Here is a 14440-nt window from a genome sequence, read left to right as displayed (position 1 = left end):
TTTGTTGTTGGTTGTAAACAAATCTTTTAATTAAAAACAAACACATTTCATGGCTTAGCAAAAGAAAAAAGCTAGCCATAAAACTCTGATTAATCAGCAGTTGACATCAAGTACCAAACTCTTCTTGTTTACCATTTAATTAAGCATGCGAGATTAATAATCAGACACATGTGTATACATGATAAATTTTCTATTCTACTATACTATGTTGACTGTGTATTAAACTGTCATTCAGAAGAGTAATGCCAAGTTTTTCTTCAATATGCATTCAACACCTATCTAACTCAAAAGCTTCAACGTTCCCAGCTCTGAGATTCCCTTGCAGGTTACAACTTGTCAAACCTTCTGCCTTTCATTAAAACCTTTCAGTCTGCTTTCAGCAGCTGCAAAAATATTAATGTAATTACAGGTTAGAAATCAGGATCCTTTCTCACAAGAACATTACTCCGGTACTGTGAGAAGGAAGTCTTGCTCAAAAGCAAGTTATTATTGCAGTACATGAGATCTCTAAAGAAAAACAGTAAACGCATGTGGGACCCTAAAGAAGTTGTAAATCCATCTTATGGAAATCCAACCAAGTGAGGTTGAATATGTCCTGAAATAATACATGTATCCCTAGAGTGAAAACAGAAGGTAATATAAAGCTATCTTTTCTTTCATTCCCCAGTAACAATTCTCCTCCCGCATCCCAGTGACAGGAGCCAAGAATTGCGAGAATGGAATTCATGAAAAAGCAATGTATAAAACATTCCAAAATCAGCGTATTATTAGCACCTATGAATTTATACTTATTCAAAAGCCCTGACATTAATCTTCCATGCAAATAAGACATTTCCTGGACTTGTAAACTAAAAAGGTCTTAAAAACTGGAAACAATTGGGGTTTTGTGCTTAAGTAAAAGGGAAAGCAGTATTTAGTCCTGGCAGACTCTCTTCCTCCCCTTCCCAAAACCAGAATTCAGTTCTCGTATCAGGTATGAAGCGAAATTACAGCTCAGAGTGGAAAATTAGGACCTGACCTTGCAAAAACAAACAGCTTCCCTTTATAATGTGGCTCAAAGACATGCAATAAACCCCAGCCCTTAAGCACTGCCTTCTATAGTGAGGCCTGCAGAACTGCACTGATGTTGCTCAATTAGCCATGAGAAAAAATGCTAGGAAGAATGGAAAATAATCTAGCACAAACAGATTAGATTTGGAGATACTAGTCATAATATTTTCTTCCTTCCTGTATTCTCTCCGCCTTACTGCTCCCCTCCCCACCAAGTATTTGTACTAAAAGCAGACTTCCCATCTTCTCTCTTTCCAACTAGCAATCTAAGGGGAAAAAAAAGAAGAAGAAGAAGAAGAAAAAAAAAGATTTACTATCTCTGCACATTCATTACAAAAGTTTCCAGGCACAATAAACCCTGTGGGCATGGAAAAATGTAACAGTGCTTCTTCGTCAGGCTTGAGGTTGCTGGAGGATAATCAGTAAAGCATGTCTTTCAAAAATCAGAGGAAAAGCATGAAAATATTTCAGAAAGAAAAAATCCCACCAAATGATGCAAAAGGACTGTATTCAGATGGGGGAAGGATGACTGGGGAAACAGGGCACACAACTTTTCATGAGTAGACAGAGCTACTTATTTTGCAGAAAAATCTATTGTAAGCAGCTTTTCTCTCTAATCAATTAGTACATGTATTACTATTTGACGGAGTGAGCAGCTGTGCCTTCGAAGAACCCCAGTGATGTATCTTTTGATTCTGGAAGATCATACATGTAGTGCACGTAGAAGAAGAACTCTGTACCCTGCAACTTTAAAGGTTTCCCAAATAACCACCTCAGCATCAGACTTCTTTGTGGTACATTGTAAACAACCAGAACTTCTAACCACATCAGGAACACACACAAAATACATGAGTTAGCCTGGAAGGATACAATACATAGCTCCCAGAGCAGAGCTGTGTTGTTGAAAAAACTCTGAGCTCCCATCCTCCACCAATTCACCTTGTTTGAAATCTGTGACCGTTTCTAAGGGTAATCTTCCATCTTCATGAACCACAAAGATAACTGACAAGTTCCAAGTAAACTCAGCTGGTGAAATGTTGTCTGTGTTGCATTTCAAGTGGTTGATGTTAGCTGTGAATTCCTGAAGGAATTACTTATGGTCAGCTTTCTGATGCCCTCTGTCCACTTCGGTTGCTAACGCCTAACAGGGAGCTAGCAAACAGCACCTAACATCTGCCTTTGAAAAGCCAGAGAGAAGTACTACCATATGCCCTCTGTAGAGTCTCCGGAAATTTCCTACACCCAAAGGCAGGAACGGTACTAGAATACACTACAAATTACTGACGGAAATCTGGTGCTTGGTCTAAGAAACCTACCATGAAAACTGACAGGTTAAAGCATTCATTAGCTGACACTAGCAGCAAAATGACAAAATTCCTGAAAGGACCCAACTGTTTTTTCACATTTCTTTTTAGCAAATACTCAAAGGACCAAATGTGTTTTGATTAAGCTCTTGAAATGGGATGAGGCTTTCCAATTACTCTAGGAACTAGGGAAGTTCAGTAAGTACTGTGAATTCTCAACTAGAAGAATTGCCTTCACCAGCAGACCAAGGATCTTTCTTGTCTTGAGGACAGCACCTATATAATGCACAAGCAATGAACAATGGTCTAAATATCTTATAACAGCTATCTAAGACTACACAACAAAGGTATTGAAATAGATGGATAAAGACAATCTTACTTGAGACACAAAGCGTTGACATACAGCTCAGAAGAGCTTACGTCAACACTCATTGGGCAAAACTCTTCTCAGGATAATGAGAATGAACAGGTTCAAAATGCTAAAAATAGCTCCAGGTTTTTTCCTACCATGAAGAATTGGAGCCGGAATCAACTTCTCCCTCCTGATGGGAAACAGACTGTTCTCAGGTAAACACAGTAACTGCAGGTTCATCCCCTCTTGCACATTGGATTGACACCTCCTCCCCCCCAAAAAAGGATAAAAAGCACCGCAGTCATGACAATAACCAGCCATCAGTGTGATTATACCCTCAAGTTAAATGCAATCAGTATACTGTGACATAGGCAAAACCAAAACATTTTTCCCGTTCATCACTGCATTAATAGAACCTTACAACACCTACAGTTAAGTATTATGAAGAACATCACAGAGGAAGAGTCTTTCCAGGTCACTAAAGGTCTTCACTATGAAAAATAAGTCACAGACAAGGAAACAAGTATTCACTCACCCACATGAACACATTATTTCTGGAAAGCACTAAGAGTCAATTCCCTAGGAGAGAAAGGCATTTCAAAGAATGTAAATCTACTTAATAGAAATAAAAATGGATGTTAACTTTGTTTCTTTTGTCCCAGTGAAAGGCAATCCAAAGACCCTTAAAGTGGTAAAGCTCAGGAAACAGCAAATCTCAGCAGCTGCACTGGTGAATAACTGATTTACCTTTGTCACCTAGAAGAAAAAGTGCAGCCTTTAAGCCATAAAGACAAATCTTAGGGAAGTTGAAGATATGAAGAAAACCATTCCAAGCTGAAGATAAGGATAAATTCAAATAAGAGACAGCCTGTCCTCACTGCAATGTTAATTCAAGCATTGCCTCAGCCTATACACACAGACAAGAGTCTTCTGCTTAAATTAGGCACTATGTTAACTCTGAGCTTGCTGGCCCAGCAGCACGGTTCAAACACCAGTGATCCTTGCACTGCCAAGGCAGCAAGGCCTTAGCTAATGCACATTGCTAACCTTGTCACCACTGCTGCTTGACTACTGTTCAGCAGTAAGAACATAAAAAATGGAGGAAAAAAACCAACCCACAAATAAAGGGTCGCACTGAGTCAGACTACAGATGATCTATCCAGTTGCCTGCCTCTTAGCAGTGGCCAAGATAACAGTCTTAAAACAGGGCAGGCATGGAGGGAGCAGTGCTTCTCCAGAATACTCCCACAGCTGCCAGCAACAGCAGCTTGGGGATTTCCTGAGCCAAACAAAGGTGGTGTCTTTGTACTTAAAAATCCTCTGTGGATTTTTTCATCAGTGCAACAAAACAAACTGAGTAAGCCTTAAGTGGAAAGACAACTTAAGGAATTCAAAAGCCACAAGAAATAAAGGTAAAGGACCGGCAGGCAGAGTTAGAAACTCAACTGTCCCTGGGAAGAAGAAAAAAGAAAACCCTTACACGGAACTTTGGTCCAAATCTTACATTATCCACTACCCTTCGAGAATCAAGGGTTTCTCAGCAGTTTTTCTTTTTCAGTTCATATAATCGTAAGAATCCTAGAGGCAGAGCTATTACTCAGAAGTTCAAACATATCAGGCAGGAGAAGAAAGCAGATTCTCCTACGCTGGGAAGAGCCAAAAATGCTGTTTTTTCATTAAAATATTTCAGAAGGAGAATAATTCTTTCACAAACTCAAATATTTAAGGTGATCCTAACTTAGTTGGCAAGTCATTATGCTTTGGTTGGACTTTAGTACTGTATTTACCATTCCAACAATACATAAAAGAAAATGAAGACTAGTTTTTACTTTGCACATTACACAAACAAGGCCGTCTGTTTTCCAGGCCTACAAAGTTTAACAAAATGTAGCCGAGATTTAATACAACCACGCTTACTGAAGCTGCCCTAACTGAAGCTATAAATGCTAACAGGGCACAGCTCTTCTCCAGTTTAAGATAAAGCTTCATTGATTTCTTCTGAACATGATGCTTTTCAAGAAACAGACCAATAAATACATGTTTTTGAATATTTATTTTTCCTCAAACACCAGTGTCACTCTTAATGCCTTCTAGACACTCCCTAACAGCAGAGAGTATAAGAGATCAGGAAACACAAAACCAGTCCAGACTTCCAAGTGCTAGAAATGTAGGTGCCATGAAGCTGCTACCAAGCTGCTGTGTTTGTGTGAAGCTCTATTCCATGTGTTACTGTCCTGAATATCACATCCTAACAGACTTAAGACATACACTGTTCTCTTCAGCTGTTGGAAGGGGAAAGCAGCCGTCCTCTCACCGCTTTCTAAAATTTCTTGACCAAAGAGATTGTGTTAATAGTGTAGCAAGGTAGGGGAAAGAAAAAGAAAAGAAAAAAAAGAGGCTGTACCACCATCAGGTAACAACTTTACTATCTACTTCTCTTACCCACCACTGATTTCCAAAGCTATACTAATTTGTACTGACAGGATCCTGGTCAATTCAAGACAGTATTAGTTAATGATACTAATTTCCCTCTGGTTCTTCTTGAAAAAGATACCAGCAACAATAAAACCACCACTGCTAGCTTCATTCACAGTAGCAGAATAACTTCAGTAAGTAAATTAACATTTTAAAAATTATAATTCAAAGAACCAAACTTTTTCAATATACAACCCCCAAATACTGGATGGCTTGACACCTGCATCAGATGATGATTTTAACTCTGTATCACATCACAGTGAATTTCAAGATCCTAACATTGACTAATTCTTAATAACTCCAGAATACAATTAAAATTATTTTCATATCATCTACAGCACTGCTATCACTATTTGATTTACAGCACCATCTGAGTATTGAATAATTAGCAGTACTAATGTAATGCAAACTGATAGTGCATTACAAAATCTAGCTCTCTACAGGAGAGTTCTTACTTTCTGTCTGGCCTCTGCGAAACCTAGCTCACACAGGTAGTCCTGCTGATTTCAGTAGGACTATCTGTTGAGTGAGGTTACTCACACAAGAAGGAATCTGCAGGTCTAGGCCCTTCCATCTTGATTTATAAGCATGAAGCACATGAGTCTAGCAGTAATTTAACACTTACGCTTCCACAGTTGTTCTTACAGTCCGTTCCTCACCATCTTCATCCGAGCTGCTACATGTTGCATCAGAGTCCAGATCCTTCTCCACACGAGACAGCAGCCCTCCAGTAGAAAGTGCAAACCCCCGGATTTCACCTGGTGCAACGCTAACTCCATTCTGTACATCCGTACTAGAACTACTCTCCAAAGTAGTTGTGTTGTTTTCTGGCCAACCTTCAGTGCACCTGAGGGAGCTACTGCTCAAAAATCTGGTTGGCTCATGGAAAACCTTCATTCTTTGTAGTTGATGTTTCACGAAGCATTTCAGCTGCTGATCACAGTGTTTGATAACATGCTTTGCCAGGAGCATTTGTAAACGTTTCTGAGTTCTTTTGGCGCGACTGATTTCCATTTGTTGCTTAGTGACACACTGGAGTAAGCGAGCATACACCTCCTCCGGGGTGCAGCTCAAAATCCCTTCTGAAGGCCCGTGAAGAATTTGGTGTAATAAATCCCCTTTTATTGTTTCAGTGCAGACTTCCAAAGCCCTACCCAAAAAACCATTCTTCTTGTACCATTTACCATTTAAAAGCTGCATTTCTTCTGCATTACTGGATTCGGTTACATTTGAATCCAAAAGTCTCTGTGTTTCTGCCAAATTCGGAGATGTGGTCTCTGAAAATGTTTCCCCTTTGACCTGTTCCTCAGGTTCTGAATGACTAATCCGACCAAATGATGTGTCAGCACCATTATGTAATGAATTTCTCATCTTGGAGCAGTCGAGCTCTCCTGCTTTCGTTTGCTTACCGGTTTTGTTGCTAAATGCAGAATTTGTACTCATTAACAAGACAGACTGATAGCACTTGGAGGATGGCGGAGAACCAAAATGCTGTACACTGAAGATATCATTTCTGAGGTTGGGCTCAGCAGTGGGGAACCCCAGGACTGAGCAAGTAATCTGTGCGATGGAGTCCTCTTTTATCTTCTCTTCCACTGCTCTGGAATTTTCCATGCACAAAGCTGTATCAGACTCCATAGCTCTAGAGGACAAAGAAGGTGACAAGTGGATACCATGACCTTTTGTTGCTGCCTCTCTGAGGGCTGGTGTCATTATAGCTACGGTAGGTAGTTTACAGCAAACCTGAAAATAACATGGGCCATGTAAATTTTCTCATTTTCATAACACAGTACAAACACAACAACTCTGTCAGATATTTCATTCTTTCAACATTTCAACATTATTCAAAGATTCCATAAAAAAGGACATTATCTAAACACGGATACACTACGCTCCCTCCCAATTCAAACAAGAACACTCTTTCTGTTTTTTCTTTATTTCTTTCAGAGGTTGTTCGATGTGCAATGAAAGTCTTTACCTCCCAGGGGAGTAAGTGTTCATACCTCATTGCATTTCTGATCCTATCAGGCTGAGAAATAAGACTCACAAAGTTCAAGACTGTCATCTAACCTTGCCAAACTGAAAAACATGACCATAAGACACGTGACTGGAAGGATGCATTTTAAGATACGTGTGCAAGTGTATGTATATGTATACGCACAGAGATACACATCTACACACTCTCACCCCACAACTGTAGCTGCATTTTATTTTAATCTGTTCTGGAGATGAGTTACTTTTTGAGTTGCATTTGGTTTTTGTTCAAGTATTTTTTTTTTTTATACTTATATAAAAGAGTCAACATCAACAGTATCACAGAAATGGGAGCTATGCAGCTACCTATTACAAGTTCAGCAAAGCAGAACACCTACCACATGCTGAAACACTCTGAAATAAACTCAGAGGCACTACTGGGAAAATTACATTTAATGTAAATCTACATAAAGCATTTGATTAATTAATTTATTGTATATTCTCACAAATACACTTTAGAAACCAATCATCAAGGCTAATACTTTAAAAACAGAGAACTGCAAGTTCTCAATGTTTCCTAAAAAATATTTCCTGTGTCTTTGTATCCAGTTCTTCTTTATTCATCAGGCACTGCCTGCATAATACAAACACAATATTCTTTGATAACAATTTGAGTAAAGACAAACAGTTTTCCTTTACAAATCCTTTTGCCTGTGGCTTGCCATAGCTCAGATGAAGGGTTCCCAAACTTTTGGATCAAAAGACCAGTGTCAACCTTCACCACTTTTCGTCAGCAGCTACGCTGCCATGTCATACTGTATGTATTCCACAGCCTACAGAGCAGGAATTATTGCCTTACACTGTACTTTCAGCTTTGTTTAGGAGATGGTTAAATAAACCAAATGAAAGATTTAATTGAACATGGCCTGCGGAAGCCTGAAAGATAAGCTACTGTCGGTTCTTCGTTAAGAAGCCAGAGACAAAACCAGAAACAATAAAAGAGTAATAACAAGTGTGAGGGTAGCACAGTAATTCCATAGTAAATTCTCTGTTTAACCGGTGTACTAGTTAAGCAGCATTTCCATTGCCCTCCTTTTAATGTCTTCAGTTTCTTTGATCTCCACAGCAACTGCCTAGCTCAGCAATTTTCAGTGTGCAGATCCCATAAGGGGTCAATGATTCTGAGACTGCCACGTATGGGTCTTAAGAAAAGCAAACTCCCTGTCTGAAGCCTTAGCTTGTTTATAACTACAGGTTTTATGCTGAAGCTGCAAATATTAAAGGGAGATGTGGAAACCTAAGGAGCTGAGAAGTACCAGTCTGGATACTTTCTCCTTAACCCTCAACCATGAGGTTTTCATCTCTGTACATTACCTACCCAGCATCACAGGGACCAGGTTTGGTGGTCCTAATGCTAATCCTAAACAATATTATTAAAATCTCCAGGATTTTAACCTTTATCAACGAGCCAGTAACTTCAGACTATGGAGGAATTCAGCACAAAGTCCTCCCCAGTGGACAGCCGTTCAATAAGAGCCCCATTACTAGGATCGGACAGGGAATGCACTGATGAGAGCTGGAGCCCCAAATCACAATGGCTCTGGTGACTTGGCAATGCTCTCAGCACTTGGCTGACTCGTGGCTTTGTCTTTCCACTCTTGTAAGAGCTAGCAGGCTCTTACAATCCTAAATCCAAAGGAGGATGGATTCAGACACCTATGCCTCCCCACCTCTCAGCATATGGCAAATAACTGTAGTAAGTCAAAGTGATTTAGAACAGCTAAAACGTAAGAAGGAGAGAACTGAAGCCCACACTTTCTCTGCGGGGTTACTATGAACTCAAGGCAGTCCCCATGTTAGATCTGTCCCTGGGAACTCCAAGAAGCTCTTGAAAGAATGCTGTCAGACTGATACCTACATAGTATCTACATACACTGAGCAATGTGTTTATAACTGTTCCAACTTTACCATCTACCTTCCTTAGCCCACGTGGTTTATCAGTCATCGACTGCTACTCCTGAAAGCCAGGAAACATCCACGCACGGTAGAGCTGCTGCTCAAGCAAACAAGTTTGGAGATATGTACCTCCTTCATACCTATATGAAGATGGACGCTATTCAAAAAACCAGCAGCACAAAATTTTCATAGTGCTGTGTTTTAACTTGATCATATTCCCTCAAATACTACATACACTTCTGATACAGTTTCAAATTTCCTAAATTGCAATGAATACCAATAGCATATTATTTTAAGGGGTTTTTGAGTTTGGGGGACTTTTTTCCCCCTCTTTTAGGGGAAAGAGGGGAAGAAATCAAAGTACCCTCAAATTGAACCACAAACATTAAACTAAAGAGCATGACAAACCACTAACTAATTAGGAGTTCCTGACAGAAGATGCTTAATTACAATATAGCTAAAAAAATAAATAAAATGCTTTTGAAGAGAGAAATCGCTCAATTAAACCCTTACCCAGCAACTTGCAAACTTCTGCCCTGAAGACAGTCATGTGAGACACTTCAGGTGTGTTCCTCATTTCAGTGACATCAAAAAGACTTAATAAAAGCTGGCACTGTCCCAGTCTCCAGTCCTTGGCATTTCTCCAAGGAGTTCGCATACACACACACACACACACACAGAGAGTCATTGGTATATGAGCAAAACAAAGTATCAGCTGCAAGAAAATTAAAAACAAATTTTAGTACAAGTGCTTGACTCAATGAGAACTGTACAATTTTCATTCTGACACATTTTATTTAATTTTGGCAGGAAGCAGCAAAAATAATTTCACTCCACCCTTATTGGAAGTGAGTTCCCAAAGCCAAACCTATTACCTTCAGGGGGCAAGGAGGGGGGAAGTGCAGAGGGAGGGAAGACAAGTACCACAACATGGTATTCAGGAAGAGTCTGTATTTTCATTCTGAGAAAAGTTTTTTTGTCATAGGTAAGCCATTTCAAGGATTTTTTCCATCGTGTACTACTTGAGGTTTCAAAACCAGAACAGCTGAAATGCTACTAAACTGGCAAACAGTTTGCTTTTCATCTGCTGAATACGCACTCCACTTGAAAGACTAAAAAGTATTTTAAAAAGAAAAGCTGACGTAAAATAAGTACCGGGGAAGGGAACAAACAAGTAGCAGACACGCACAGTACAGCAACTGATGTTTAAAGTGACTTTATGCTTATCCTCCCCTAATGCCTTAATTACCCAGGAGGATATAGCTGAGAATTGCAGTTTACCACAGCCCTAGCACTCCCTGGACCCACACCCTGCTCCCTTCTCTCACCACAGCTACGGGTCCCTAACCCCCCACTGACCCCTGCTCCTCTCCCCCTGCTACCTCTGCTTATTTCCTAGTCCTTACTCGACATTTCTGCGTTATACCCTTCTCTACCAGGCTTACCTCAATGGAATTTGTCTAAATCCTGAAACTAGTGTCTTCATGTTGGTAATTAGCAGCACCCTATTAAAATAAACACAACAAAACACAACCACAAACCTGCCTGCACACAGGGTGGCATTCCCTTCCCAGATTTTGTTTATAGTCTTTTCACTTCTTGACTGTTCCCTCCCTTGCATAACACTATCACTTTTGTTACACAACACTGCAGACAATGTTTTGGGGGATTCTTGCTTGGGGGGTGGATTGCTTTGTATTTTAGTGGGTTTTTTGGTGATCTTCTCCTTTTCAATGACAATAAAACTCCATTTGCATGAGGGTTTGTAAGGCTCACGTACCAGCCTTCTCTCCTTGTAAATTCAGTCATCTTTTGTCATCCCAAACACCTGAAACTTTCTTGTTAATAACGAGATTCTGCTTTCAAATTCAGGGGCCTACAAATAACATTTTAAATTAATACAGCTGTTTCCGGTTTATTCATAGATTAACAGTGTTTCAGACAAGCAAACTTCCAATGTTTACTCCTTCTCTAGAAGGCATTTCAAAAGCAAAGCAAAGTCACCGGCAGCAGACAGCACCTGGTGAAACACCCAAAATTAAGCTCAGCAAGAAACAAAAAAGCTCAACAAAAATACTGTATTTCAAACTGACAAGAGCTGCTTTAAGGCCTCTTAAAGAAAACCTGCAGGAGAGATGGCACCTACATGAGCAAGCTTGATCGGCCTACAACACAACTGCCAAAACCTGGTTTCCTATAGCTTTGCGTTGTTTGCCCCATAATCCCTAGCTCCTCTTGGACAGCCTTCCTGATAATCACTGGACAAAAATAAAGCGGTGCTCTGGCAGACAGGCACTACCACAGCACTGCCTTAGCTGTGCTGCTGGGACTGAGAGCCACCATCGAGCTGAGCGTGCAGGAGCTGACTGGCCAGCTTCTCCAAGCCTTGCCTAGTGGGAGGCATCCACTGGGGTATACTTTACCTACCTCTCCCAATTTTCACAAAACTTACAGGATCATAATAATTTCTAAGAATAGAGAGAGAACAGCTCAATAGCATAATTTGCATTTTCTCACAGAATAGTTTGCAGCAATGACTGCAAAAGAGATATTGGTCCCACTGGGTATGTCCTGGTTAGGCATATGAAAGAAAAAGGAAAGAAGTACATATTTAACACACCTGGGACTAGCCTTTTAAGAAAAAAAAAAAAAATCAACTCGGTAAGCAGCTTTTGTTTTCAGTTCAAAAGCAGCCCAGTTACTCATGTCAAGTATTTAAGCATTTTAGTATTTTGTTCTATTAATAGACTGGAAAAAAAAACCCCAAACAGGATTATGCGGGGAGTCTCAGCTTTCAGCAGCACTCACTGTGCAGGCAGTACTATATAGCTAAAACTGCAAACTCCAGTGTTTTGCACTCCCCAGAAGATATAAGCACAAATTCCTCCTCTTTGAAAAAAAAAAAAAACCACCAACACATGCACACCTAAAAAGGATCTCTCTTTGAACAGTAAAAGACCTCAATTTAAGACAGACCACCCAAACAGTTTTAATCATAAAAAACATCAAAAAGGACATACTTCAAGTTGAACTCATTAGTATTCATTTATGACAAAATCCATGACTCATTAAAATCTCTGAACAGGGTTGTTTTTATCCTTGTTCATAACTGCTTCTGAACAGAGTTTCATATATTATTTCCAAGTTTATTACCATGCCATTGACTAATTCCTGTTCAGTCTATAATATATTTGTAACGTAACATGTGAAGTCATCTTTAACATATGCTAAACACTTTCTGTGGTACACGACAGGTGCCTCTGTAAGTAGGTTATACATATGTCTCTAATATAAATATTTGTAATACTTTTAGATCCATTGTAAGGTCCATATCAACATTTCAGTTATCCTTTTGAATTTCAGTCTTTGAAGAGAAGGCCATAAAAAATGGTCTTAAACAAGACCCATTCAGCTCTTAGACACTAATTAAGATGACTGGAATTTAAACTCCCCAAAACATTTACAGGGTTTCACAATGTGGACCAATAAAGAAGGAGAGTCCTAAGGCACACAGACCAGCTTTCTGAGTTGCTGCACCTACTAGCATTACAACCATGCTTTATCCAGTTTGATTTTTAGTATTTCCTTTTTACTAAATTAAGCAGAAAACAAAAAGGAAATATTTACCCTTTGACAAAAAGCAGGCTTTAATAATTTGGTCATTTGATTTTCATTTTTTTCTTAAATTGCTTACTTTGCTCCTCATTGCTGAGGAGTACCAGTAATTCAGTTACTGCTACATTTTATTTTGGGAAATGCTTCAGCATTTTGCAACCAGGGAGCTGATGCACAAAGTGGATTAAAAGACTTGCTCAAGACCACACGGGAAATCTCAACGAAGGCTGAGGGATACACCTCGATCTGAGCTGCTGTCCAGAGCTTTGCTGTCTACTTTATCTAAAGTACTCAGGTTTATGAGTAAGTGGTCTGTAGTCTGGGAAGCCAGCTTGGTCAGGGTCACTCGAAGGCAAAGGAATCTGTGGCAATCTGTTCAGCTTGATTATCAGAGGGAAGTTTTAACTCAGGAATTAAAAAAAAAAAATATAATAAAGTCACACATGAAAATGCAAGCTAAACCTTTCCACCCATCTACTGACCCAAACATGAAAAATAAAATGAAAAGCACAAGGCAGCACAACACCAGGTACCTACTCCACCGCCCTGCCGGGAAGCTAGCGATACCAGGCACCCCGCGCCCGCAGATCGCCCGGCGCCCCGGGCAAGGCGGGGCAAGGCCAGCCTGGCAGCACCGCGGCCAGAAGCCAGGGCCGGGCAGGCAGAAAGCGGCGCTCACAGGGTCGGGGGGGGGGTGCGAAGAACGTGAGAACCCCTGTGGGAGCTACGCGGGGACCCGGTGGAAGCGGGCGACGCGACGCGGCGGCGGCGCGGCCCGGCCCGGCCCGCCGGCTCCCGCCCCACGCGCCCGGGTCCCGCCCCGGCCTCAGCTCCCCCAGCCCCGCCCCGCGCCCAGACCGTTAGCCCCCCCCGCGCCCCGCCCCCACCCCGGGGGGGGTCTCCTCCTCGCGCATGCGCGCCAGCGCTCGGCGGCGCCACTGCCGCTCCCATCGCGGGAACCAACCGCCGCCCGGCCCCGGTTTCTCCCCCACTCCCCCACCCCCCTCAGCGCGGCGCTCCGCGTTGGCGCGCAGCGGCGGCCGGCCGGCGGCCTCGCCGCCCGCCCCCGGCTGCCCCGCGAAGACCCCGCGCTTGCCTCCGCCCGCCGGCTTCTCCACAGCGGCGCTGCCGCCTCCAGCCCGCGCGGCGCGGCGCCCGGCGCGGCTCCTACTGCCGCTGTTGAAGAGTCCGCGCCCAGCTAAAGCGCAGCTCGGCGGGCGGGGCGGGGCCTCCCCGCGCAGGGGGAGGGGGCCGCGCCGCTCAGGGGAGGAGCGCGGCCAATCCGCCGCGCCCGGGGGCGGGGCTCGGCGCGGGGCAGGCCGCCCTCCATTGGCGGGGCGCCGGACTCGGGGACGGCCCTCGTGCCGCGCGCGCGCCGCCGCGGGGCGCGGCGGGAGGGGGACGGCGGCGCGCGGAGCGGTATTCCCTTTCGCGGTCGGGGCGGTGAGGGGGGGACGGCGGCGAGCGCCCCGAGCAGCGCTGCTCCCTGCTTCAGGGGAGGTGAAGATATAACCCCCGCTATGCATAAGTAATTAAAAAGAAACCCCCAAAATCATTTTTTAGCATTTTTATTGGGGATAACAACTTGGAAATACTTGTAAATATTCACCAGCATCACCTTCCTTTTCTCAAAACTCCCCCTCAAAGCCCTGCGGTGAGTGTGGGCACAGAGGAAGCGTCCCGGTTCTCCCTCAGGCTTTGAAGTAATGCAGAC

At 42.5% G+C, this 14440-nt stretch overlaps 1 protein-coding gene across 11 annotated transcripts in view; it reads right to left on the bottom strand.

Annotated features, from left to right (window-relative positions):
- The window catches only part of KANSL1L (KAT8 regulatory NSL complex subunit 1 like), a 67978-nt gene extending 54039 nt beyond the window's left edge, over nucleotides 1-13939 (bottom strand). For 2 of the 11 annotated variants that reach the window (XM_041124504.1, XM_041124503.1), the window contains exons 1-2: nucleotides 12739-13489; nucleotides 5807-6924 (exon numbers count right to left, since the gene is read on the bottom strand). In XM_041124504.1, the coding sequence (XP_040980438.1) occupies nucleotides 5807-6924; nucleotides 12739-12774 (1154 nt within the window). In that variant the 5' untranslated portion in view covers nucleotides 12775-13489. Of the gene's footprint in view, nucleotides 1-5806; nucleotides 6925-9624; nucleotides 9827-12738; nucleotides 13491-13822 lie in introns of those variants that run through there. The other 9 variants (XM_030018335.2, XM_030018339.2, XR_005932714.1 and 6 more) reach the window with 9 other exon arrangements.
- Between the last annotated feature and the right edge of the window lie 501 nt (nucleotides 13940-14440).

Source organism: Aquila chrysaetos, chromosome 6 (assembly GCF_900496995.4).
Source record: "Aquila chrysaetos chrysaetos chromosome 6, bAquChr1.4, whole genome shotgun sequence".
NCBI classification, from domain to species: Eukaryota; Metazoa; Chordata; class Aves; order Accipitriformes; family Accipitridae; genus Aquila; species Aquila chrysaetos.
The sequence above is the reverse complement of the archived record's forward strand: the minus strand, read 5'-3'. Positions and strand labels throughout refer to the sequence as shown.